The sequence below is a fragment of the Lutra lutra genome, chromosome 11 (genome assembly GCF_902655055.1).
Source record: "Lutra lutra chromosome 11, mLutLut1.2, whole genome shotgun sequence".
Lineage (NCBI taxonomy): Eukaryota > Metazoa > Chordata > Mammalia > Carnivora > Mustelidae > Lutra > Lutra lutra.
In genome coordinates this window covers 21,930,835-21,958,446 of record NC_062288.1, presented here as the reverse complement: position 1 = coordinate 21,958,446, position 27,612 = coordinate 21,930,835, and the positions used below count along the sequence as shown (strand labels likewise).

The window sequence follows — 27,612 nt, the reverse complement described above, 5'->3', positions numbered from 1 at the left end:
TTGGTGTTTGCACCAGTGCAAGAACACTGCAAGACTGGAAAAAAACATAACTTACAGGTATTGGGTAGAACACTTAGTTGTTAGAAACAGTTGTCCCTAGACTGAACATTCCTCTAGAACTGCCTAACAAATCACTAAAGCAAGAGATAAAAGGCTTAAACTGTTTCCAAGTAACGTAACTGCATCCCTGAACCAAGTTCAAGATTTACAATATCTGGCATTCAAAGATGATCAGACATGCAAAAAGGCAAGAAAATATAACCCATAATAAAGGGAATATCAATTGAAATCCATCTAGAACAGAAACAGATGTCTGAATTAGAGAAGGAAAATAAGAGAGAATAAGAGAATAAATAAGAGAATAACTGTATTCTACCTGTTCGAATATAGCATAAAGTTAACTAAAGATGAAGACATGAAAGATGTAAAGACCAAAATTGGATTTCTAGAAATGGAAACTGCAATGTCTGAACTGAAAAATACAGTGGATGGGATTAAACAAAAGATTTGAGGAACAGTCTTTCTGAGAATTTCTTGGGCAAAACGGATTGGCTACTTGCTCAAAACCTAGAGTACTGTTGACTTTGTTATTATTCCAGGTAATTGAGAGAAAATATAAATGATGGGAACCATTAAAACTAGCTCAAAAATATTTTCTTTTCGGTAATGACTTTTTAAGATGCCTGGAGTTACATTTTTGTCAAGGGGAGACTTGTAAACAGTTATTGAATGTTGACAACATTAAAACATTTGGTTATAGAATTGTGTGTGGCTAGAGGTTTTATTTGTGAAAAGTATGCATTAAAATAATAAAATTTCATGTTTCATAGGTGTATGATTTACTTTCCTAGCCATTTGGTAAACTTTTTGAGGATATTAGCATGTCTTTGTACATCTTTTGAGTGTAAAGATATAAACTACTTTAGCATGGTGCTTCCCAATAGTGGGTGGTCAGTAGTGTATAAAAATGTAGAAGAGGGAATCCTCCAGCCGTGAACATTGAAGTTAAATATGCTGCTAATAAGGCAGTACAGAAATTATCTTCTGAACCAAATGTTTAAATAAAGTCTGTTATAAGGGTTGGGAGAGGGAAGTGGAGTTTCAGAACAAGGGAGGGGAAGGAGAAGCTCACCTTAGCCAAGAAGCTTTTTAAGCCTATTTTTAAACCAGAGAATTAAATTCTGCAAAGTACTACTTAGAGGCCTATCTTTGTGCACAGCTAGTGCTGATTAAATTAGGTATATTTTGGGTTAAATAATGATTAATGCTTCTCAACTAGGTATTTGGGGGAAAATAAATAAAAGAACTTGGAAACTCATATATTTATATGGTTGGATTTGGACAGGGCAGACTTAGCAAACACTGGAGTTTAAAAACGTATTCTGAGGGGTGCCTGGGTGGCACAGTCGATTAAGTGTCCAGCTCTTGGTTTCAGTTCAGGTTATGATCTCACGGTCCTAAGATTGAGCCCCACATCAGGCTCTGTGCTCAGCACAGGGTCTGCTTCAGATTCTCTCTCTCCCTCTTCCTCTACCCATGCTGCTCCTGCATGGGTCTCTTAAATAAATAAATAAATAAATAAATAAAATATTTTTAAAGACACCCAAAACCATGTCCTGAAAACAAACTTTTCCTCCCACTTAATGGAAGCCAAACTATATAGAGATAAGGTAGTCATTTCCCATTTTTGCCAAATACAACATTATCCTCGGCAAAGGGAATTAAATTTATTTAATTTATTTTGTTGTTTTCTGCAACTGCAAGTTCCAATATGTGTTGTAAGATTTTTGTAGGAGGGAATTTATAAACTTTACAAATTAGAAGTAGAGTCTCCACAGATTCAGGCCAACCAAAGTATGAAGATCTTTGGGTAAATTACTTATATGCAAAATAGGGAAAGCTATTTTTAAGCAACCTAAATGGAATTGTATAAACTGTCTTTCTTTTTGAGTATTGTTTCTAGGCTAAAACTGCTATGTGTTCATTTTGTTAGTAGCAGTAGCATTATGTGCAGTATAAGGGCCAAGGGCCCGCTGCCCCAAGATGGACTACTTTGGGATCAAGATTATTTCAAGTTAAAAGTAATCAAAACCTAGCAGAATGCAGGTAAAGCTGTCTACCGCCTCCTCAGCTGCATAAATTTACATTGGAAAGGAGAGTCTGAGCCAGCTAGAGAGCTATTAACAGAGACTCCCCTTTACCTAAGAAACTTATCTGCATAATGGGGCAATTTTTGTTTCTTAAAACATCTCCTTTCACTTTCCTGCTAATGGTCTTCTCCCCTTCATATCAGGCCTATCCCTCTCCTTAGCTTATATAAACTTCATATTGCCTTATTGTCTTTGGGATTTCATGTCTGTGTGGATTCCTCATGTACACCTATTAAATTTGATTTTTTCCTGTAAATCTGTCTCATATCAGTTTGGTTCTAAGTCCAGCTAGAAGAACCCTAGGGCAGGGGAAGGTCTTCCATCCTTACAGTAGCCTCTACTGCTCCAAAAGGAAATGAGTAGATTGGCTTCTCTTTCCATAAGCAAGAAAAGCATGACTGCGGACGCAATGAGTAAGTATATTAAGGAAAAAAAATCTTAGATAGTTGGGAAAACCTTACTATTGTTTATACTTTGCTATTGATGCCAAATGGTGTGAAAAAATAATAAAGTTGGGGCGCCTGGGTGGCTCAGTCGGTTAAGCGGCTGCCTTCAGCTCAGGTCATGATCCCAGGGTCCGTATCAAGCCTCCCATCAGGATCCCTGCTCAGCCGAGAGCCTGCTTCTCCCTCTCCCTCTGCCTGCTGCTCTGCCTACTTGTGCTCTCTCTTTCTCTCTCAAATAAATAAATATTTTTAAAAAATAATAATAGTAATAATAAAGTTAGAGCAACCAACGCTTAGGATTTCCAGTTCTTTCCTCTACATTTATTTGAATTACCAGGAAAAAAATTGTGTTATAGAAAAACTCTTGGGTGCAGGTACCTTGAAATTGTGACCTACCAAATGCAGCACAGGCACAAAAAGTACGTTTAAATTGACAAAGCTGGGGGCTCCTGGGCGGCTCAGTGGGTTAAGCCTCTGCCTTCGGCTCGGATCATGATCCCAGGGTCCTGGGATCGAGCCCCGCGTCAGGCTCTCTGCTTAGCAGGGAGCTTGCTTCCCCCTCTCTCTTTGCCTGTCTCTCTGCCTACTTGTGATCCCTCTCTCTCTGTCAAATAAATAAATAAAATCTTAAAAAAAAATTGACAAAGCTGAACCCCTTAATAACGAAGAGTTGGAAGAAAAAAAGAAGCTCCCATGAAATAACAAAATTCAACTAGGTAAATTTGAAAATCTAAGTGGCTTTATTAAACAATTTATGAATTGGGCAACACCTCACCTAGTGAGTAGAGAGGCACACCAAAGAGTTGTACAAAGTGGAAGGTTTTTCCAGGGGAGAATAGGGGTAAGAAAGTTATTAGCAAAAGAAAAAGATTGTTCCACGCTAGGCCCTGTCTAGGTTGAAAAAGCAAAGTGGTCTTATTATTCAAATGACCTGGTCTTCCTCTGGGATGGAGGGATGGAGAGGGCCCTTGTGGCAAACTCATTGGCACTGACTGAAAAATTCCTGATGGACCAGCTAAGACTATATTTCTGGGGGAGTTTGAAACTGCAATTAGATTTTGTATTAAACACCTGTTTGGGAACTTGGCCTAAATGACACCATTTGGGCTTGGGATGGTTTTTTGTTCTTTGTGGGGTTTTGGTGTGTGTGTGTGTGTGTGTGTGTGTGTGTGTGTGTGGTTTGTTGTTTGTTTTTTTGTTTGTTTGTTTTTACATTCCTAATACATGGATTTACCAAAAGGAATGAGATTTAACCAGTTTACTGAGAAATAGAGTAACAATAGTATATAATAATAATATAGAGTAATAATTCTAAAGTAGAGAATACATAAATAATTCTAATACATTGAAATACAGCAAGAGAAGTGGAAAGAAAAACTCCAGAGGAAGTCATTGGATACTTGAAAGATGCAATTAACTCTAAAACATAGCTAGACGAGATTATGACTCAGATGAAAGGAGAGGCAAGAACTCAGAGAAGAATGTGTATCAAAGAAGCACTTGACAGGAAGACTGGATGGTACAAAGCACCTTTTCATCAGCTAGGAACATCACATGGTACTAACAAAGGAAAAAGCTATACTAAAGAAAAGAATTGTTTCCTGATTTTTGTGCTTGGAGTCAGCAAAGAAAATGTGTATGAAGAATTGAGACAGTGTATTCACAAGTCTTTTCAGTTCAGATTTAACTGGTCTCTTAAATCCAGAATGGCAATGGAGCTTAAGAGGACATGTAACACCTTAATTACCTTGATTGAAAGAAAAAAACTTGGAACTAGAAGAGAGATGGGAAATGAACCAGGTGAGCTCTATGCCTGCTACAGCATATTACCTGGAGGGAGTTTCCACGGTGCAGGCAGGAAGGGGTAATACAGACAGAGCCCAACAGACTGCTGACAAGGAAGTGACTAAGTGTCTGGGGAAACTAGGACTGCTAGATTTCCCAAGAGAGAATTCAAGAGAGGAGGGAGCTGCACAGGGTGCCTGAGAGCATTCAGCAAAGTACTGATCAGCATGTGTGTCAGGAAACTACCTGATACCTGCCAGAGTGTGAATGAACCTCAAAATGATTATGCTGAGTGAAAGCACCTAGACTTTATATATACATACATACATGTATATATGTATATGGTTATGTATGTGTGTATATATATACACACATACATATACATACACACACACACACATATGGTTTTATTCCACTCATTAAAATTTTAGAAAATGCGACTAATCTGTAGTGACACAAAGTAGATCAGTGTTTAGGATGTTGTGGGGGACTGTCTGGAGGTGACAGGCAGGGAAGGGACAGGAGGAAGAGCTGACAAAGGAGTACGAGGCAACTTGTAAGAGTGATGGATATAATCATTATTTTGATTGAAGAGATGGTTTCACATATGTCAGACCTTACTGTATTGCATATGTTAAGCACTTAGAGTTTGTCAGTTGTACTTAAACCTCTTTAAAACCGGCATACCAAAAAGACCCACAAAAACCCAAAAACAAAGAGTAGCTTCCCTTTCAGTTGTTCTGAGAGAATGAAAAGAGGGAACAAGCCCAGGTAACCTCTTTGCAACTCTCCCAACTCAGATTATCTTTTCTAAGACTTTTGCTGTTACAAAGTATTTTTCAGTTTCAGAGATGTGTGGTTAGGATCTTGTAGTCAAATACTGCTCTTGTCAATGAAGATATAACTATGCAATTTTGTGTTTCAGGGCTCACGAATCAAGCAAGCAAACATGAAAAATGGATTAAGGCTGATGCACCAGAAGGCACTGTAAATCTTAGAAGTCAAAGCTGGTTTCAGTCCCTAAAACTGCAGGACTGAGAATGATTTGAATTGTATTTATAATTTTTAGCAATGATTAGCAGATCTGTGACTATAAAAATGCAAACACCACAGTTCATATAAATGCTGAAAACAACAAATTGGAATGAATACTGGTGAATTGTCTTGTGGAGGCCTTTTCAAAATTTGTATTTAGCTATTATATTTGTTTCCTATTGCTCTGTAATGAAATTACCACAAACTTACCGTCTTAAAGTCACACTTACTTTTAGCTCACAGTTCTGTAGGTCAAGAGACCTGCATGGCTAGGCTCTCTGCTCAGGGTGGACAGGGCTGGACTCGGCATTACCCAGGCTGTGTTCTCATCTAGATGCTCTGGGCAGGGAAGTCTACTTTCAAGTCTGTTTATATTGGCAAGATCCAGTTCCCTCTGACTATTACTGAGGTCTCTGTTTTCTTGCTGTCCATCAGTGATCTCTCTAAGCTTGTACAGGCCATTTGCATTCCTTCTCATGTGGCCCTCTCCATCTTTAAGCCAGCAATGATGCATTCGGATGTTTCTGGTACTTTGTATGTCTGACCTCTTCCGCAGCCAGCTGGAGTAACTGCTTTTAAAGGGCTTAACTTGATTTGATCAAGCCTGCCCAGAATCATCTTTGTTTTGCTGTATAATGTAACATAATTATGGGAGTGCTATCTCCTCATATTTATAATTTCTGTTTACACTCAGGAGAAAGAGATTATACAAAGGCATAGGTAATGGGGAGAAGTTGTCTTAGAATGTCTTGCACCACAGCTCTCATAACATGTTTGCTACTTAGAACCTCTTATGACAGTGTAAATTTAAGCTGTGAATAAAAACATCTAAAATGTGATGCATTTACTACTGATTTCTTTTCTTTCTTTCTTTTTTTTTGGTGTAATTTAAGATATAATGCATTGGGAAGAGGAGAAACAATCAGCGATTTTTCACAATGAAGATTGATTTTCACTTTAACAAGTGTACTGTATAAAGGTATTTCCTGAATTCTCTTTCAAACCTGTCTACTTCTGGGACATTTAACTTATATAAGACTAAATAGTCCTATCTTTTGGATTATGTCTTTTATGATTAAGATAAATCAGTTCTTAAACAATGCTTTCTAATAAACCTTCTCAAATACTATGATTTATAATAATCTCTGTTAATATTTTATTTAGAGCTCTATTTTTAACTTTATAGTTACAAAACAAAAAGTAAACTTTGTGGAATATCTCAAAGTCTCCTTTAGTTCAATCTTCATGAAATCATAATTTATAGAAGTTGGGACAATATTCATGTTAGTATGTTTGATGTGGTTATAGTGTATGTGTGCTAAATTATTAAGTAGAGGAAACTGCAAGGCAGTGAGGCAGTTTTTATAATCACTTTCACCCTCATGCAATTATATAAATATCTTCATGACTAAAAGTAAAGTTTATGAAATTAGTCAACAGCAGCCAGAAAGGTCATGAACATAACAGCTATAAATTGTATTTAAAATTATTAAAAGAATTGTACATATTTGAATCACATAGTCAAGTCCAAACAGAAAGGATAAGCTGCCATATTTTGGTCTCTTGAATATTCACCCATGGATAGCAAATGCTTAAGAGCTGAAGACCTAAATAATATTTTCGATGTTTTGAGTGCTTTGCACTGAAAACTTGAAGATTTCTCCACATGTTCATTCTGCTTCTTGGTAACCTTTTAGCTCACCTTTTCTAACATCTACCCCTTTTCTTTCATTTTTATAGTTATAAAATTTGTATTTTCATAAAGAACAAATGTGTCTCCTGTCTTTGTTTAAAAGAGGATCTTTCTCAAAGAGTTTTGGAGCAAGCTTTGACAGTTAAATACCAAACCCCCTGCTTGGTTTCTAGGGAACATAACAGGGTATCTTTCTCCTTACCCTTGATCTACCCCAAGTAGGTTTTATTCCTTTAGAAAGCAGTTGTCTCTTTTATAGGTCTCTCCAGTTGTGTGCTTGAAACACTTAGGGATCAGAAGCCAGTTTTTCTGCAGCTTCCAGAAATCTCTAGATTTAGTTAAAAATTACCCTATTAAGTCATCTTAAGTTCCTTGGCTCAGGTCTGAAAATTTCCTACTCAGCTGATTCCCCTGCTATCCACTTCTATGGTTCTAGCAACCATTCTACAGCTAAGTAATACTACCTTATTTAAAAACTCTTTCAAAATCAACCTTAAAGGGGGAGAATTATTAAAAGCATTTAGTTAATGCAGAAAACCTTATAACAATACCTTGTGTAGCCTATTTTAAATTTTTCAAAATTACTCATATTCTTTACCTTGAGTTTATCCTTATTTCAGATTTGTGGGATACAAGAAGACAGTGACTAATTTCACTTAAGAGATAAGGACCAAAAGCATTTTTCACAGAACAAGCAATCCTAAAAATATTTTTTTATAGAATAAACTATTAAAAATAAATAATAAATAAATAAAAATAATAATAAACTATTAAAAATAAATCCATACAGGGTGCCTGGGTAGCTCAGTGGGTTGGGCCGCTGCCTTCAGCTCAGGTCATGATCTCGGGGTCCTGGGATCGAGTCCCGCATCGGGCTCTCTGCTCAGCGGGGAGCCTGCTTCCCTCTCTCTCTCTCTCTCTCTCTGCCTGCCTCTCTGTCTACTTGTGATCTCTCTCTGTCAAATAAACAAATAAAATCTTTAAAAAAAAAAATAAAATCCATACAAATCCTAAAATTTGTATGGAACCAAAGTAGACCCTGAATAGCCAAAGCAGTCTTGAAAAAGAAAAACAAAACTGGATGTATCAGAATTCCAGATTTCAAATTATTTTACAAAGCTGCAGTAATCAGAACAGTATTATACTGGCACAAAAATAAACAGATAGAAAGACCAGAAATAAATACACAATTATATGGTCAGTCTTCGATAAAGGAGGCAAAAGTATGCAATGAGAAAAAGATAGTCTCTTCAATAAATGGTGTTGAGAAAACTGGACCACTTTCCTGCACCATACACAAAATAAATTCAGAATGGATTAAGGACCTAAATGTGAAACCTGAAACCATGAAAATCCTAGAAGAGCACAAGCAGTAATTTCTCTGACACTGGCTGTAACAACATCTTTCTAGGATGTCTCCTGAGGCAAGGGAAAGAAAAGAAAATATATTGGACTACACCAAAATAAAAAGCTGCATAGCAAAGGAAACAACCAACAAAACTAAAAGGCAACCTACTAAATGGGAGAAGATACTTGAAATGACATCTGATAAAGGATTAATATCCAAAATATGTAGAGAACTTCTACAACTCAACACCAAAAAGCCAAATAATCCAATTAAAAAATGGACAGAAGACATGAACAGACACGTCTCCAAATAAGGCATATAGATGACCAACAGACAACGTGAGAAGACATTCAGCATCATTATCAGGGAAATGCAAATTAAAACCACAATGAGATATCACCTTATACCTGTTGGAATGGCTAAAATAAAAAACAAGAAACAGCAATAAGTGGTGAGGATATAGAGAAAAAGGAACTCTCTTGCACTGTCAGTGGGAATGCGAACTGGTACAGGCACTGTGGAAGACAGTGCAGAAATTCCTCAAAAAGTTAAAAATAGTGACGCCTGCATGGCTCAGTCAGTTAAGTGTCTGCCTTCTGCTCAGCTGGGACTGAGTCCCCTTTCGGGCCCCTGACTCGGTGAGGAGCCTGCTTCTCCCTCTGCCTGTGCTCGCTCTCTCTAATAAATAAAATCTTTTAAAAAACTAAAAATAGAGCTACCATATGATCCAGCAATCACACTCATGTATTTACCCAAAGAATATGAAAACGCTAATTCTAAAGGATATATACATCCTTATGTTTAGTGCAGCATTATTTACAATAGCTAAATTATGGAAGCAACCCAAATGTCCATTAACAGATGAATGAATAAAGAAGATGTGGAATATATATATTCAATGGAGTATTATTCAGCCATAAAAAGAATGAAATTTAATCATTTGCAACATGATTGGAGCTAGAGAGTTTTAAGGGTGCCTTTTGTGGGGGAGGTTTAAGATTTTATTCATTTGAGAGAGAGCGCAAGCCGGGGGAGAGGCAGAGGGAGAGGGAAAAGCAGACTTCCTGCTGAGCAGGGTGCCACACAGGGTGCCATCCTAGGACCCCAGGATCATTTAACCTGCTGAGCCACCCACACACCCCAGGAGCTAGAGAGTATTATGCTAAGTGAAATAGGTCAGAGAAAGACAAACACCATATGATTTCATTCATATGTGGAATTTAAGAAACAAATGAACAAAGAAAAAAGACAAATGTAAAAACAGACTCTTAACTATAAAGAACAAACTGATGGTTACCAGAGTGGAGGTAGGTGGGGGGATGGGTGAAATAGGTGAAGGGAATTAAGAGTACACTTGCCATAATGAGCACTTCGTAATATATGGAATTATTGAATCAGTATATTGTATACCTAAAACTAAGATAACACTATATGTTAACTACACAGGAATTAAACTTTTTAAAAAAAAAGATAAGTAATGGAGAAAATAGAAAGGTTAAAAGAATTATCCAATATTACCAACACAGCTTGTTTGTGGCAGTCAGAACAGAGCTGGGCTTTTTCCTGGACCCTATCAACAGTAGTATCAGATAATATCCAATAATGATAATACTAGCCTGTAATCATTTGAATTCTGTAGTTATTATCTTTTCCCAGAGTGGTAAAAATCCATAGATGAAAGCTTATTAAAAATAACAAGGAGGTACACAATAACTCATACCTCTTAGCATAAAGTAGGGAGAGCACCTTTTTTGACATAGCATAGTTTTTAAAATTCCTCCGTAGTGCCAATGTGATTAAAAAGAGACCTTTCTGAAACATTGCAGACTTCCTGTCAATTCACAGGTAGTTCATGTTTCATTTAATTTATCCCTGACTGTTAAGTCAAATGTAGAGGTGAGTCTAGGGTCAAATGGCATTTAGTTCTTATTGTTACTTATCTGGAAATAACAAGAAAGCCTTGTTTCTGTTAAAAAATGTAAGTCTATACTTTTTATATCGTCACAGATTCTTAAAATCATTGCCCTGGCTCAAACTCTTACACTGACTCATATGACCAACTCTGCTTTCTTTTGTAAAGAAAAGCTTCTAAATTCCTTATTAAAAACGTTACATCTCGGGGTGCCTGGGTGGCTCAGTGGGTTAAAGCCTCTGCCTTAGGCTCGGGTCATGATCCCAGGGTCCTGGGATCGAGCCCCATATCGGGCTCTCTGCTCAGTGGGAAGCCTGCCTCCTCCTCCTCTCTCTCTCTCTCTCTCTCTCTCTCTCTCTGCCTGCTTGTGATCTTTGTCTGTCAAATAAATAAATAAAATCTTTAAAAAAACAAAACAAAACAAAAAAAAGTTAAATCTCTCAGGGTTGTTTTATACAACTGTAACCTTGGATTTGGTAATCTCATCACAACTATTTGATTAACATAAATTTAAGTGGGAAAATTTCATAATAGCAATACTTGATCTGGCTTTTAAAAATCATGATTAAACCAATTAGAAGAACTAATAATGTATTTAGAAATATCTGTAGTTGGACTAAAAAAATCAGGAGATGGTTTGCTGCTTGTTTACACTGTTGCGATCCCACTGGTAAAAATACTTGTATCAGATGAAGTTATCAAGTTCTAGATTTTTTTTCTTCTTCCTGCTTGAGGCTGAAGGTCATGCTAGTTCCTCTTCACTATTGTGTGTTGACTCTGTCAGTATGACTTCTTCATCTCCTTTAAGTGGCGTTTCCTCATTTTGTTTTTTAAGGGGCTTGCCTTCATAGTCATAGCCAAACCAAAACGGAGGGTCACTAGGGTTATATTCCTGCTGCTGAACTATAGACGACATTCTCTTCGCTGCCTCCCTGCAATAATAGTGATTCACGTTAGACAGTTGCAGGAATAATTCCTAATGCAGAATTTTTTCAAACTAGAGCAAATTTGGAATTACAGAACTGTCACAAGTCGAATGAATGTCACAGCTCTCTTGCAATCCTGAGAGGGAGGGTAAGGGTAGTTATATAGTTATATGCAAATATTCAGGGTCCCAAAGCTTAAGTAGCTCAGTAGCCCTCTGGTTGAGCCAGTTCAGAGATTAACAGACTCAGAGAATGGGTAAGGAAACTATGCATGGCAATGGAGTGGAAACACCGAGGGTACTCTGTAGTGCCCTTGAATGAGCGTTCTCCCTGGAATTTCCAGTTTCTTTGGTGAGGGAGTACCCTAACCACCCAAACTGTGAACTCTCCTCATGCAGGAACTCTTAACCCAGAGTCCACAGATCCCTGTTGGATACATGGATGAACTTCAGGGTGATCCATGAAGTCCCTGAAAATTGATGCAGTTTTGTATCTAATATACATTTTTCTGAGGAGAGGGTTTGTAACTTTCATCAAACTTGCAAAGGTGTCAGTGACCAAAATGATTAAAAATACAATTACTTTCTTTCTTAGGAAGTAAGGAAGAAAGCAAAAAAAGCATCTAAAAGTCGTTCTGGACCCATTTTAAGATGGGGCAGGGGGGTTTCCACCCCCAAGTTTTTCTTAGCAGCTGGATGTCTTACGATTCAACTCAATTCTGACACTACCTACCCAGAGACAACACCGGATACCACAGGTTAAAGGCTCAGTCTCACTAGACTGCCCTCCACTTTAGATACCAATCGCGTCCTGGTTGGTGATCAGGCGTCTGACTGACCAGCTATAGAGCAGAAGTTCCAACAACTCCCCCCACCCCAACCCCCGCCCTTCTTGGGTTTGAGTAATTTGCTAGAGTTGTTCACAGAACTCGGAGAAACATTTTGCTTACTGGATCGTATTATAAAAGGTGTAACTCAGGGTTAGCCAGATGGAAGAGATATATAGGACAGGGAGTGGGGAAAGGGTATGCCCTCTCCAGATGCACCACTCCCCAAATCTATGCACATTAACCAACCGGAAGCTGTCTAAACCCTGTCCCGTGAAGAGTTTATGGAGGCTTCATTATATGAACATGTTTGATGAAATCATTGCTCATTGGTGATTGATTTAATCTCCCCTCCCAGGAAATCAGAGGGAGAGACTGAAAGTTCCACCCCTCTGTTTATGGTTGGTTTCCCTAGCAACCAACTTCCATCTGAAGGTGCTTTCCAAAAGTCACTTCATTAACATAAACCCAATTGTGGTGGAAAGGAGTTTGTTATAAATAACAAGGCACCTATTTAACCTTTATGTCTCTAAACTGACTTCAGGAATGGGGTACAAGACCGAAAATTATGACAAAGATGCTCTCATTGCTCTTACTGACCAGGAAATTTCAAGGGTTTTGGGAGATGTGAGCTGGGAACCATGAAGGAAGACCAAATATATATTGATCATCTAAATGACCAAAATATATTTCTCATAAAATCACAATATCACGGCCTCAGAAAACAACAGTATATCTAACTTGAAAGTGCCTTTTCAAAGGTAGAACAGTGCCATTTTTCTAGGAAGTTGGTTTGAATGTTGAGCTCAGTACTTTAAAAAAAAAATGAGTAATTGACTATTACCATATATTACGTTGAGTTATTAATTGCAAACTTCTGGAAATAGTCATTGATAAAGAAGATGATATTACCAAGTGCTTTGAGTTAAATTTGTGCTCAATGGCTATATGAGTTCAGGCAGCACAATGAAATTGGAAAAGGCTGAGATGCCTCAGTTGTTTAAAATGCTATTTCATTTGAACCAAGTTTCAGATGTATTAAATTATAACCAAACTCAAAAGGGAGACAACCATAGCATTGCTAATTCCATCTCTTACCACATTGCTTTTGGCATATATAATTGCCATCACATAATAATAAACTAAAAACAAAACAAAACAAAAACCCACACGTTTAAAGAACCATGTGAGTAAAAGCAAATTATATAAATTTCTAGTTCTGAGCCACCAATCCTATGAACTAAAACTTGACAAACAAGTGTCTTCTCTTTAGAGAAGTACTTATTCTCAAATTTGAAAATGATAAGTTTATGGTCAAAGATGGAGTTTTGCATTGTTAATGTTTTAATTTTTTTTAAGTGTGGTCATACATTTGAAACTTCTTATATGATCTTTATATGTCCTCTAAGTAGGACATCATTACGCAGTAATAATAGTGTTATATCTTTAGCTCTCCCCCATTTTCTTCTGAAGATTATTCTTGCTTTCCAATTCTATGGAGTTGAGATTGCCATGTTTTTGAGGGTGTTTTCCATGAGATTGTTTTCCCTTGAGTACTTACTGCAACATAATACCAAGTGTTGAGGGAACCTGAAGCATAAAATATTTGCATCAGTTTCAAATATAAAACACTACCCTAGGCAACAGAGCTTCATCGTTACTTACCCTTCACCCCATGTCTGCCTATTTAAACTCAATCAGTCTTTCAAAACTTCAAACCAATCCAGCCTCTTGTAAAGACCCAACCCCAATCCCTTCCTCCTCTGAATTCTATAGGAAGTTGATCATGGAGTTAATTATTTTCCAATACATAGTTTCATGGCATTAATTGTTTGTCATTTTAAGCTTTATTATTTTCCTTTTGTTTGAGAAGGTAATAAGTTATTTAAGGGTGTATTCCATTTCTTCATTGACATCTTCAATGACAAGGAAAACAAGATATTTTCAGCAGTTTACACCAAGGGAAGCCCTTTTTGCTCTCTTCTGCAGGTTTGTTTGAGGCATTCATAGGTTGCTATTCCCAGCACCCTCTTAGCCCCCTGCCTCCCAAAATAGCAGAGCTCTGGACACACGTACAGTAGTTCACAGTTGTTGATTATGATTCAGTGTCACAGATGACAAGACCAGTACAATTACAGGCAATAATGGTCTTGACCTTTAGGAAACTGATGAGTTTGGGGAGTAAAAGATTTGTAAGTAATTCACCAAAGAATATGTAACCACTGGCCTCAGAAGAGCAACAGTTCTTGAGAGGTGTGATAAGCCATAGGATGATAAGTACTCTTAATGCTAAATTTAGTAACATTTAAATAATGGGTCATACTACAAGCTACAAGCTCCGGTAAATGCGAAGATAATTAGGACAAATAATGGGAGTTTGAGGAAAAAAATAAAACAAGAGAGTTGGGGATACGAAATCCTCAATATAGACAAGAAAAATAGGGAATGAATAGGGAAGACTACTCATTAAATGCAATGCAGTGGGACAGAATCAAAATGAGTTTCATGTTGAGCACTACCCATGGGGGATGTACTCCATGGTTTATGCTGTTAACTTTAAGCAGAGCAAGAGCAGTTTTATTTAAGATAAAAAATAAGTTTATTTGGGAATAACAGAAGAATTGTAGTTCAGGACAAGCAATGTATGGTAAACCATAGGTAAGTCCAAAAGGGAAGCTCAGCTTTTGTAATGTTTTCAGAGGAAATTGGGGAGGGCTGTTTTCAACAAAAGTTTATTGGAGAAGAACAAGAGTTTGAGGTTGTGGCAGTTTCTCACTGACTGCAAGTGGCAGGCAGTGCATTGTTGCTGGGGCAGGGAGGGATCCTCCTTCCTTTTCTCAAAAGCAGGTAATAAAATTCCTGTGAAAAATGTCCTCCCTTTTTGAAATACAGTTGACCCTTGAAAAACACAAGGGTTAGGGGTGCTGATCCCTTATTTCTTGTCTCCATGCCACCCTTACCTTAGCTCTTAGTGGTAAGCACTGCTCTTTGTTCTACCCATAGTCCTCTTCAGTGGAACTAAACATGCGAGAGTCCCCTGACCATTGGGGATGATGGTTACAGACCAGAGAGGAGCGAAGGATCAGTTCTCAGACCCTTCTTCCCTTCCCTTCTTCTGCCAGGAAGTAGGAGGTTAATGGCTTTCTGTAGTCTAGATTATTTCTAAGGCATATCTTAAAGTGTGTATGGTTTCACAGCAAGGGTATAGTGGGGAAAAAAACCTGAAAATCTGAATCTGTCCTGGGGAAAATCTGGGTTTATTAGAATTTGAATGCCAGTGTAGACTACTCCTTAATCCACTTTTTCTACACCTTTTAGAAAATCCGCAGCCCCTGAACACGCCGTCCTCACCACCTTACTTGGACCTTTGGCATCCATCCTTTTAGGACTGACTCCTAACACTAAGGACCTGGCCAACAGGACAGATCAGCATGGTCACTGCCAACAAATATCTCTGAGTTCTTTTTCAAACATCCTGTTTTGCTATGTGTTTGGACGTATGCACTTTTGAACAGTATCCAGAAACTTGAAAATGTAGAAATGAATGTTCCTGCCAGAAAGAACACACACACTCACTTTCTCTCTTTTAAAGTAGTTTGGTATCGTGGTATGGTCAATATATGGAAGCTAGGAAATGCTGAAAAGAAAATACATGGTTAGGAATTACTGTGTGTTCTTTCTTAGTGTGTGTAGGGAATCCTTTGACTCCCTTGCACTCTGGTTTGCCCTAAGTGTCTTTAAGGTCCTTGGATCTTGTAGGAGATGCTTTGGGAACCAAATCAGTGTGCTGTAGAGGTTAGTATTCATTACTCTAATTGGTGAGACAGGTTTATCTGGGTTAATATAGAACATGATTTTCAAAATGATATGTCAGAAACATTGTGAAGTATCCCATTAAATGTTTTTTTTTTAATTTTATTTTTTATAAACATATATTTTTATCCCCAGGGGTACAGGTCTGCGAATCGCCAGGTTTACACATTTCACAGCACTCACCATAGCACATACCCTCCCCAATGTCCATAATCCCATCCCCCTTCTCCCAACCCCCCTTCCCCCATCAACCCTCAGTTTGTTTTGTGAGATTAAGAGTCACTTATGGTTAGTCTCCCTCCCAATCCCATCTTGTTTCATTTGCTCTTCTCCTACCCCCTTAACCCCCCATGTTGCATCTCCTCTCCCTCATATCAGGGAGATCATATGATAGTTGTCTTTCTCCGATTGACTTATTTCGCTAAGCACGATACCCTCTAGTTCCATCCACGTCGCCGCAAATCGCAAGATTTCATTTCTTTTGATGGCTGCATAGTATCCCATTGTGTATATATACCAAATCTTCTTTATCCATTCGTCTGTTGATGGACATCTAGGTTCTTTCCATAGTTTGGCTATTGTAGACATTGCTGCCATAAACATTTGGGTGCACGTGCCCCTTCGGATCACTACGTTTGTATCTTTAGGGTAAATACCCAGCAGTGCAATTGCTGGGTCATAGGGTAGTTCTATTTTCAACATTTTGAGGAAGCTCCATGCTGTTTTCCAGAGTGGTTGCACCAGCTTGCATTCCCACCAACAGTGTAGGAGGGTTCCCCTTTCTCTGCATCCTCGCCAGCATCTGTCATTTCCTGACTTGTTAATTTTAGCCATTCTGACTGGTGTGAGGTGGTATCTCATTGTGGTTTTGATTTGTATTTCCCTGATGCCGAGTGATATGGAGCACTTTTTCATGTGTCTGTTGGCCATCTGGATGTCTTCTTTGCAGAAATGTCTGTTCATGTCCTCTGCCCATTTCTTGATTGGATTATTTGTTCTTTGGGTGTTGAGTTTGCTAAGTTCTTTATAGATTTTGGACACTAGCCCTTTATCTGATATGTCATTTGCAAATATCTTCTCCCATTCCGTCAGTTGTCTTTTGGTTTTGTTCACTGTTTCCTTTGCTGTGCAAAAGCTTTTGATCTTGATAAAATCCCAATAGTTCATTTTTGCCCTTGCTTCCGTTGCCTTTGGCGATGTTCCTAGGAAGATGTTGCTGCGGCTGACGTCGAAGAGGTTGCTGCCTGTGTTCTCCTCAAGGATTTTGATGGATTCCTTTCTCACATTGAGATCCTTCATCCATTTTGAGTCTATTTTCGTGTGTGTGGTGTAAGGAAATGATCCAATTTCATTTTTCTGCATGTGGCTGTCCAATTTCCCCAACACCATTTATTGAAGAGGCTGTCTTTTTTCCATTGGACATTCTTTCCTGCTTTGTCGAAGATGAGTTGACCATAGAGTTGAGGGTCTATTTCTGGGCTCTCTATTCTGTTCCATTGATCTATGTGTCTGTTTTTGTGCCAGTACCATGCTGTCTTGATGATGACAGCTTTGTAATAGAGCTTGAAGTCCGGAATTGTGAGGCCACCAACTTTGGCTTTCTTTTTCAATATTCCTTTGGCTATTCGAGGTCTTTTCTGGTTCCATATAAATTTTAGGATTATTTGTTCCATTTCTTTGAAAAAAATGGATGGTACTTTGATAGGAATTGCATTAAATGTGTAGATTGCTTTAGGTAGCATAGACATTTTCACAATATTTATTCTTCCAATCCAGGAGCATGGAACATTTTTCCATTTCTTTGTGTCTTCCTCAATTTCTTTCATGAGTACTTTATAGTTTTCTGTGTATAGATTCTTAGTCTCTTTGGTTGGGTTTATTCCTAGGTATCTTATAGTTTTGGGTGCAATTGTAAATGGGATGGACTCCTTAATTTCTCTTTCTTCTGTCTTGTTGTTGGTGTAGAGAAATGCAACTGATTTCTGTGCATTGATTTTATATCCTGACACTTTCCTGAATTCCTGTACAAGTTCTAGCAGTTTGGGAGTGGAGTCTTTCGGGTTTTCCACATATAGTATCATATCATCTGCGAAGAGTGATAGTTTGACTTCTTCTTTGCCAATTTGGATGCCTTTAATTTCCTTTTGTTGTCTGATTGCTGAGGCTAGGACTTCTAGTACTATGTTGAATAGCAGTGGTGATAACGGACATCCCTGCCGTGTTCCTGACCTTAGCGGAAAAGCTTTCAGTTTTTCTCCATTGAGAATGATATTTGTGGTGGGTTTTTCATAGATGGCTTTGATAATATTGAGGTATGTGCCCTCTATCCCTACACTTTGAAGAGTTTTGATCAGGAAGGGATGCTGTACTTTGTCAAATGCTTTTTCAGCATCTATGGAGAGTATCATATGGTTCTTGTTCTTTCTTTTATTAATGTGTTGTATCACATTGATTGATTTGCGGATGTTGAACCAGCCTTGCAGCCCTGGAATAAATCCCACTTGGTCGTGGTGAATAATCCTTTTAATGTACTGTTGAATCCAATTGGCTAGTATTTTGGCGAGAATTTTCGCATCTGTTTCATCAAGGATATTGGTCTGTAGTTCTCTTTTTTGATGGGATCCTTGTCTGGTTTTGGGATCAAGGTGATGCTGGCCTCATAAAATGAGTTTGGAAGTTTTCCTTCCATTTCTATTTTTTGGAACAGTTTCAGGAGAATAGGAATTAGTTCTTCTTTAAATGTTTGGTAGAATTCCCCTGGGAAGCCGTCTGGCCCTGGGCTTTTGTTTGTTTGGAGATTTTTGATGACTGTTTCAATCTCCTTACTGGTTATGGGTCTGTTCAGGCTTTCCATTTCTTCCTGGTTCAGTTGTGGTAGTTTATACGTCTCTAGGAATGCATCCATTTCTTCCAGATTGTCAAATTTGTTGGCGTAGAGTTGCTCATAGTATGTTCTTATAATTGTCTGTATTTCTTTGGTGTTTGTTGTGAACTCTCCTCTTTCATTCAAGATTTTATTTATTTGGGTCCTTTCTCTTTTCTTTTTGATAAGTCTGGCCAGGGGTTTATCAATCTTATTAATTCTTTCAAAGAACCAGCTCCTAGTTTCGTTGATTTGTTCTATTGTTTTTTTGGTTTCTATTTCATTGATTTCTGCTCTGATCTTTATGATTTCTCTTCTCCTGCTGGGTTTAGGGTTTCTTTCTTGTTCTTTCTCCAGCTCCTTTAGGTGTAGGGTTAGGTTGTGTACCTGAGACCTTTCTTGTTTCTTGAGAAAGGCTTGTACCACTATATATTTTCCTCTCAGGACTGCCTTTGTTGTGTCCCACAGATTTTGAACCATTGTGTTTTCATTATCATTTGTTTCCATGAATTTTTTCAATTCTTCTTTAATTTTACTGGTTGACCCATTCATTCTTTAGAAGGATGCTGTTTAGTCTCCATGTATTTAGGTTCTTTCCAAATGTCCTCTTGTGATTGAGTTCTAGCTTCAGAGCATTGTGGTCTGAAAATATGCAGGGAATGATCCCAATCTTTTGATACCAGTTGAGACCTGATTTAGGACCGAGGATGTGATCTATTCTGGAGAATGTTTCATGTGCACTAGAGAAGAATGTGTATTCTGTTGCTTTGGGATGAAATGTTCTGAATAGATCTATGATCTGGTCCAGTGTGTCATTTAAGGCCTTTATTTCCTTGTTGATCTTTTGCTCAGATGATCTGTCCATTTCAGTGAGGGGAGTGTTAAAGGCCCCTACTATTATTGTATTATTGTCGATGTGTTTCTTTGATTTTGTTATTAATTGCTTTATATAGTTGGCTGCTCCCACATTAGGGGCATAGATATTTAAATTGTTAGATCTTCTTGTTGGACAGTTCCTTTGAGTATGATATAGTGTCCTTCCTCATCTCTTATTATAGTCTTTGGCTTAAAATCTAATTGATCTGCTATAAGGATTGCCACTCCTGCTTTCTTCTGATGTCCATTAGCATGGTAAATTCTTTTCCACCCCCTCACTTTAAATCTGGAGGTGTCTTCGGGTTTAAGATGAGTTTCTTGTAGGCAACATATAGATGGGTTTTGTTTTTTTATCCATTCTGATACCCTGTGTCTTTTGATTGGGGCATTTAGCCCATTAACATTCAGGGTAAGTATTGAGAGATATTAATTTAGTGCCATTGTATTGCCTGTAAGGTGACTGTTATTGTATATTGTCTCTGTTTCTTTCTGATCTACTACTTTGAGGGTCTCTCTTTGCTTAGAGGACCCCTTTCAATATTTCCTGTAGAGCTGGTTTGGTATTTGCAAATTCTTTCAGTTTTTGTTTGTCCTGGAAGCTTTTAATCTCTCCGTCTATTTTCAATGATAGCCTAGCTGTATATAGTATTCTTGGCTGCATATTTTTCTCGTTTAGTACTCTAAATATATCATGCCAGCTCTTTCTGGCCTGCCAGGTCTCTGTGGATAAGTCTGCTGCCAATCTAATATTTTTACCATTGTATGTTACAGACTTCTTTTCCCGGGCTGCTTTCAGGATCTTCTCTTTGTCACTAAGACTTGTAAATTTTACTATTAGGTGACGGGGTGTGGACCTATTCTTATTGATTTTGAGGGGGGTTCTCTGAACCTCCTGGATTTTGATGCTTGTTCCCTTTGCCATATTGGGGAAATTCTCTCCAATAATTCTCTCCAATATGCCTTCTGCTCCCCTCTCTGTTTCCTCTTCTTCTGGAATCCCAATTATTCTAATGTTGTTTCGTCTTATGGTGTCACTTATCTCTCGAATTCTCCCCTTGTGGTCCAGTAGCTGTTTGTCCCTCTTTTGCTCAGCTTCTTTATTCTCTGTCATTTGGTCTTCTAGATCGCTAATTCTTTCTTCTGCCTCATTTATCCTAGCAGTGAGAGCCTCCATTTTTGATTGCACCTCATTAATAGCTTTTTTGATTTCAACTTGGTTCGATTTTAGTTCTTTTATTTCTCCAGAAAGGGCTTTTATATCTCCCGAGAGGGTTTCTCTAATATCTTCCATGCCTTTTTCGAGCCCAGCTAGAACCTTGAGAATCGTCATTCTGAACTCTAGATCTGACCTATTACCAATGTCTGTATTGATTAGGTCCTTAACCTTTGGTACTGCCTCTTGTTCTTTTTTTTGTGTGTGTGGTGAATTTTTCCGCCTTGTCATTTTGTCCAGATAAGAGTATATGAAGGAGCAAGTAAAATACTAAAAGGGTGGCAACAACCCCAGGAAAATATGCTTTAGCCAAATCAGAAGAGATCCCAAATTGTGAGGGGGGAGAAAGGGGATAAAAAGAGGTTCAGAAAGAAAAAAAAAAAAAAAAGAAACAATTAAAAAAAGAAAACCAATAAAGAAAAAACATAAAAAGGAAAAAATATATATATATATTAGATAAACTATTTTAAAAAAACGTTAAAAAAGAAAAGGGTAAAAGTTAACATAATTTAGCAGAAGAAGAAAAAAAAATTGAAAAAGAAAAAAAAATTAAATTAACTGCAAGGCTAAAGAATCATGGGGAGAGGGGCCCCTGGGTGGCTCAGTGGGTTAAGCCGCTGCCTTTGGCTCAGGTCATGATCCCAGGTCCTGGGTTCGAGCCCCACATCGGGCTTTCTGCTCAGCAGGGAGCCTGCTTCCTCCTCTCTCTCTGCCTGCCTCTCTGCTTACTTGTGATTTCTCTCTGTCAAATAAATAAATAAAAATCTTTTAAAAAAAAAAAGAATCATGGGGAGAAAGCCATGAGTTCCGTGCTTTGCTTTCTCCTCCTCTGGAATTCCGCTGCTCTCCTTGGTATTGAAACTGCACTCCTTGGTAGGTGAACTTGGTCCTGGCTGGGTTTCTTGTTGATCTTCTTGGGGAGGGGCCTGTTGTAGTGATTCGTAAGTGTCTTTGCCCCAGGCGGAGTTGCACCGCCCTTACCCCGGGGCGGTCTGAGTAATCTGATTGGGTTTGCTTTCGGGAGCTTTTGTTCCCTGAGCGCTTTCTGTAGAGTTCCGGAGGGCGGGAATGAAGATGGCGGCCTCCCACTCTCCGGCCCGGAGGAGCCAAGAGCCCGGGGCCCCACTCCTCAGTGCACCCTCAGAGAACAGCACCCAATTACTCCCGTCACCCTGCCTCTGGCCACGCTCCGAGCTGACCGAGCCTGCGACCGGTTCAAGGTAACCCCGAGCTTAGAGCTCACTCCTCGGCTCTATCTCTGTAGCCGGCTTCCCCGTTCTAATACCTGTAAGCTCTGCGACACTCAGACTCCCCCGATCCTTCTGTGACCCTGCGGGACCTGAGGCCGTGCTGACCCCGCCTGGGCTTCACCCCAGTTAAGCTTCTGGAGCGATGTCCCTCAGCGAACAGACTTTTAAAAGTCCTGATTTTGTGCTCCGTTGCTCCGCCGCTCTCGCCGGGAGCCAGCCCCTCCCCCCGCGGTCTATCTTCCCGTCGCTTTGGATTCACTTCTCCGCCAGTCCTACCTTTCAGAAAGTGGTTGATTTTCTGTTTCTAGAGTTGCTGTTCTTCTTCTCTTCGATCTCCCGTTGGATTTGTAGGTGTTTGCAATCTTTAGATAAGCTATCTAGCTGATCTCCCACTACCTGAAGTAGTCTCAGCCTGCTACTTCTCCGCCATCTTGACTCCTCCCATTAAATGTTTAATAATAATGAGGTACAGAATTTTGTTAGTGATTTTTGGGTTTTATAAATTAAAGGAGGTTTGAGGTGATTCCCATAATAACATTACTTGCCCTCACACCTATTTCCTCCTAGTTTCTTGAGTTGGCAAAAAAGGGCAGGGGGTGTTGGAGCCAACACTAAGACCACCAGTAATCCAAGTAAACTGAGCTCAACAGAACTCATGTCTCCCCTTCTTCAAATCCTTTGAATGTTAAGAGCTTTCAAAAAGCTTGAAAATCTCTAATCTAAAGGCAAAAGAGCAACATAGTAATGATAAAGACAGAGGTACAAAGTATAGCTCTGCCTTTTATTTGTTTGTCGACACTGAGTTATTTAAGCTGCTTAAACCACCTTTCTTATTCATTTTTATGGTAATGTGGGTATTTATGAGGATTAGATGAGATGGTAAACATAAAATAGGATTGACATGATGCATAGCAAATAATTGTTAAGAAATATTATTTGTTCATACTAATAATAACATTAAGTAGTTCCAGATCACAAAGGTCTTTCCTCAAAGACTCTTCCATGAGCTGGAGAAGAGAACTCTGGTTAAGTTTTATTTCCTATCAATGGACCTCTCAGGGTGGCTGGCTAGTAATCCGTGCTGCCAGCAACTGCTTACAGAAGGCCTTCAAGAAATCTCTGCCCTGCTCTTTGGGGCATCTAAAGGCCACCAAGACTCTACTCTTCAGAGTTGAAAGTTTTGGACTCTGGACACAAAAATGTCAGAAAGGGCCCTCTATCGTTTGCTAATTATTGACTTAACATCTCTTTTAACTCTTTGTGGTTCTGTCCCTCCTGGGTTGTGGAGACCATTGTTTGGGTCTTTCTCCCTCTCTCTCACTATGCTTTTCTTCCTTTCCATGCTTTCTTGTTTTTCCCACAGAGGGCCATACATTGAAAGGCTGGTTGGACACAATTGCTTCAAATCTAGTCAGATAAGTCTTGTCATGTTTATGATCATAGTTGCTACTTATTCCTCCTTGAATTAAAGGAGCCTAGATTGTGTCTCCAAATGATGCTTCTGGAACCGCTTCTTGTGATCTCTTTAGGCTCTGGGACTGCTAGAATGACAGCATATCTCATGCTGGAAGCTCTCTTGCAAAAGAGCTGTAGCCAGTTTGCTCATCGACCAAAAGTTTGCTACTCCCCTGGTTCAGCAGCACAGGCATCTTTGATTTGCAAAGCTGGTACAATATTTTTAGAGTCCATTGAGTATGGGGGAATTTATACATAGAAAAGTTTCTTCTGATGGCTGTAATTGGATTTTAAGAGCCACATCATACAATGTTTTCATGTTCAAATGGAATCAAATGTGTGGGAGTCCAACACCTTGTGATTCAAAGCCCCTGAACCTCCTCCCAAACAAAAAAAATTTCCTCTCTCCCAACTACCAAATGTTCCATTTCACCCAGACAAAACAGCCACTGCAGTTAAGGGAGCCACATGAGCCCTTGTAAGAGCAAACAATTCTACTTTTTTAGAGTGAACCAAGATAGGTAAGTGATTAGACATCGTCATGTACTTGAGTCTTGAAAGGCTCATCCAAGGATTTAAGTGGAGAAGGAAGCTGCTATATAATCCTTAGAGCTGACCCCAAAACAACCTGACTCTGGCCAGGCCTCAACACTTCTCCAGAGTTTTCAGGACCAGGTATTTTGGGAGCTCCTTGGCTGAAAAACAGTGCCCTGTCCTAGAAGCTGGAAGTCAAGACAAGTACTTGGAACCTTACTAGTGCAAATGCTGAGACTCTCCAAGCCACTCTACTGTGGGGACTGCCTTCTTTATTGCTAGACAAAGATAGAATCAAAGGATTATAGGCCTCTTTCCTACTGGAGCTTAGCAGGGGTGGGCCTATGAGGAAGACTGAGGTGGTTTGGCCATTTTAGACAATGAGATGGACAAAAACCAGTTCCCCTCCAAGCCCTAGGACCATGTTTTCTTCTTGCTGGTAGGGACAGCCACACTTGGTGGTAGAAAACAAGAAAGACCCTGCTGTCCTAGCTTGGGGAAAGGAATTTTTCATAGATCCAACTAGTTAACTAGAGTTTTGCATTGGGTTTTGTTGCCAAGCCTAGCTAGTAGTAAAGTCTTACTTTGCCTTGTTTTGTTTTCTTCACATATTTTTTATCTAGTGACCTTGAAGCAGAGTGAGCAGTCAAAGGCAGGATTAGGATATTACCAGATATTTTGGGTCTTCTTAACCAAACACCATTATTTATCATGTTTTAATATCCCATACCATAATTAGGTTCATAGGGGCTCATGCCAGAAATTCTCCATTAATTTTTAGTTAAAATCCCACTTATGAGAGGTTCAGTGATATTACCTCCCCAAAAAAGTGATTGTCAAAATGCAGTCAGAAGATTAGAAGCCAAACTGCTTTGTGTAGTATGTTATTCATTCATTGTCATCCTATCCAAAGTTGTGTGTTTAATGATATGACAAGGTTGGCAGGGACTCCCAGGACCTTATTTCATGGTACCCTTTTTCAATGAAGTTAATAGTATCTGTGTCAGTCATCTCTAGACCTCTTGAGAAGAGTTGAGTCTCCACTCCTTTTCAAAAAATTTCAGACCTTTTCTTTTTTTCTCACTCAGCTGCCCTCCCCTGAACAGGCCTGGCACTAAGAGTGCCTATTTTATAAGTAATAATTTTTGTGTGCTTTCCCCCCCCCACCCATTTCATTTTAACACATACAGCTTTGGATCAGAAACCATTTTCTTCCCTCAGGCTTCAAGTGAGCAGATCTCCTACTTCAGTTCACGCCAGCCAGATTGCTTACTTAAGAAAGTTCCTCTGTGAAATATATGTGCTTAAACTCATTATACTTTGATAATATTAATTCTTAGTATTCATTTTTCCCACCTGCAGAAAAGAACCAGACCTTCAGGGATTGGTCAAGCATTCTCATTTTGAACACTCCACAGTTTACTTCATTAGGTCATTTAAAACCACATTCACATTTTTACTCTCCATCATAGGGAAAAAACTAAACAAAGAAGCAAATAACTGCTTTATATTTAAAAACTCACAGGGTAGACATTGAGACCTTCTACGTGTATAGACTGCCTATTTACCCAACTTTTGCTTCAATGGAAACATTTTGCCAGTTATGGGAACCTCTGAAAGCCACTCTGTGTTACTAATGGCATCGTCACATATTCTGTTTTCTCAGAAAGTAGTTCTCAGAGCTTTTTGTATTCAGGTGGGTACTTACTTGGAAATACACCTGCAGTATTGCATCTTAAGGATTCGAAGTTGTTTGCAGCCTCTCTGAAGGTCCTCAAGCATTTGGTCGGTAAGCAGGATACAACCAGAAATATCCAAAATATGCAAGTAATGGCATTTTGCTGATAACACCTCCATCGCTGAGTCTGTAATCTGAACACACAGCCAAAGTGAAGTACTGATTATTCCAATGAACTCCATCCCACAGAAGAATAATGTACTAATCAGTTTGGCCACTGTAACAAAATGCCATAGACTGAATAGTTTATTTTTTTTAAGATATTTATTTATTTGACAGACAAAAATCACAAGTAGGCAGAGAGGCAGGCAGGGGGTGGGGTGGAAGCAGGCTCCCTGCTGAGCAGAGAGCCTGATGTGGAGCCTGATCCCAGGACCCTGGGATCATGACCTGAGCCAAAGGCAGAGGCTTTAACCCACTGAGCCACCCACATGCCCCCTAGACTGGATAGTTTAAATAGCAGACATGTGTTTCTCACTGTTCTGGAAGCTGAGAAGTCCAAGATGCGGTTACCCACATGTCTGGTGAGGACCCTCTTCCTAGCTTTCAGATGGCTGCTTTCTTACTGTATGTTCACAGGGCAGAGAGAGAGCTCTAGTTTCTTCCTATTCTTATAAGGCCAGTAATTCCATCATGGTGGCTCTACACTCATGACCTCAGTCTATACCTAATTACCTCCCAAAGCCTTACCTCCCAGGACTATCACACTGGGAATGAGGATTTCAACATATGAATGGGTGGGAGGCAAAAATTCAGTCCATAGCAAACAGAATCAAAACTCTTGCCAGCTTGTCACGTGATGGGCCTGTAACTCACGTTAGTGATTTACCCGTTCCCAGAACAGAAAAACTATGGTTCAGGTGGCACTAACAGACTTTGTGATCTTGCTGTTATTTTCATTTTAGAGTTCTCTACTTTGGATGGGTAACTTCATCAAAACTTCCTTAGTCATACCTGTCACACCAATATGAGCAACTTATGAAATGCTGCCCTAACGGGATTTGGCTTCACACTCAAATCCACTCTGAGGCATCATCATTTTAGAAACACAGGTTTAATAACATAACATGCTACAAAGCTATAAAAAATAGATATCCCCTGAAGTTAACCTGCAGACAAGGTCAGATTACTCTGAGAAGGAATCTGAACCTCTCTGATGATTTGTGTGGAGAGTCTGGAAGCAGGTGAGTAGGTGAGACAGATGTTTGCAGGCAAGAGAAGAAAGAGCAGATTCCACAGAGACTACATGAATCTTACTCTGAGGAGTTCTGCTGAGGGCTCCAACATCTTGAGAGGTTGCCCAGATGCTCTGCAGAGATAATTCCACTCCACTTAGATTATTTTACTTACTCAGGGTCTAGCTTTTGAATTCATAGCTAAACTGAGACTTGCTGTAGAATCAACGAGATCACTTTCCTCAAAGGAATTTTTTTCCAACTGGTTTTAATTTCTCATTTTAAATGTTTGAACATTCTAAAAAACATGCCATGAGGCTTGGCTCTTGTTTTTAATATAAAGTTGAGAGAATCATGCATAAAATCCTTCAGTTTGAAATGTAAACTTTCTAAGTTTGGAAAAATAGATGTTGTCATTGTCTAAGCATGGCCTGTTTTCAGAACATGCTCAGGACCAAGGTTTAACATTGTGCCTGATTCTCATAAAAATGCCTTCAGACATTCCTGCCATACTATGTTGGTCTCTGAGGATCTGGTGTCATTGAAAAGACATAGAAAAAAGCCCTCAGAATTG

At 39.0% G+C, this 27,612-nt stretch overlaps 2 protein-coding genes across 5 annotated transcripts in view; one reads left to right on the top strand and one right to left on the bottom strand.

Annotated features, from left to right (window-relative positions):
- Nucleotides 1–27,612, top strand: part of FAM185A (family with sequence similarity 185 member A) — a 156,246-nt gene that overhangs the window by 50,397 nt on the left and 78,237 nt on the right. Inside the window, exons 8-9 of one of the 4 annotated variants that reach the window (XR_007121357.1) lie at nt 5,307–6,251; nt 21,471–21,486. The exons of 1 other annotated variant lie outside the window; for it this stretch is intronic. Coding sequence is in view for 2 of the 3 variants with exons in the window: in XM_047694153.1 (XP_047550109.1) it covers nt 5,307–5,419 (113 nt within the window). In the remaining variant the exon portion in view is untranslated. Of the gene's footprint in view, nt 1–5,306; nt 6,256–21,470; nt 21,487–25,487; nt 25,557–27,612 lie in introns of those variants that run through there. 2 more of the 4 variants (XM_047694152.1, XM_047694153.1) reach the window with 2 other exon arrangements.
- Nucleotides 10,985–27,612, bottom strand: part of FBXL13 (F-box and leucine rich repeat protein 13) — a 258,167-nt gene continuing 241,539 nt past the window's right edge. The window contains exons 20-21 of the mRNA XM_047694145.1: nt 25,834–25,997; nt 10,985–11,301 (exon numbers count right to left, since the gene is read on the bottom strand). Of these exons, the coding sequence (XP_047550101.1) occupies nt 11,112–11,301; nt 25,834–25,997 (354 nt within the window). The 3' untranslated portion in view covers nt 10,985–11,111. The remainder of the gene's footprint in view (nt 11,302–25,833; nt 25,998–27,612) is intronic.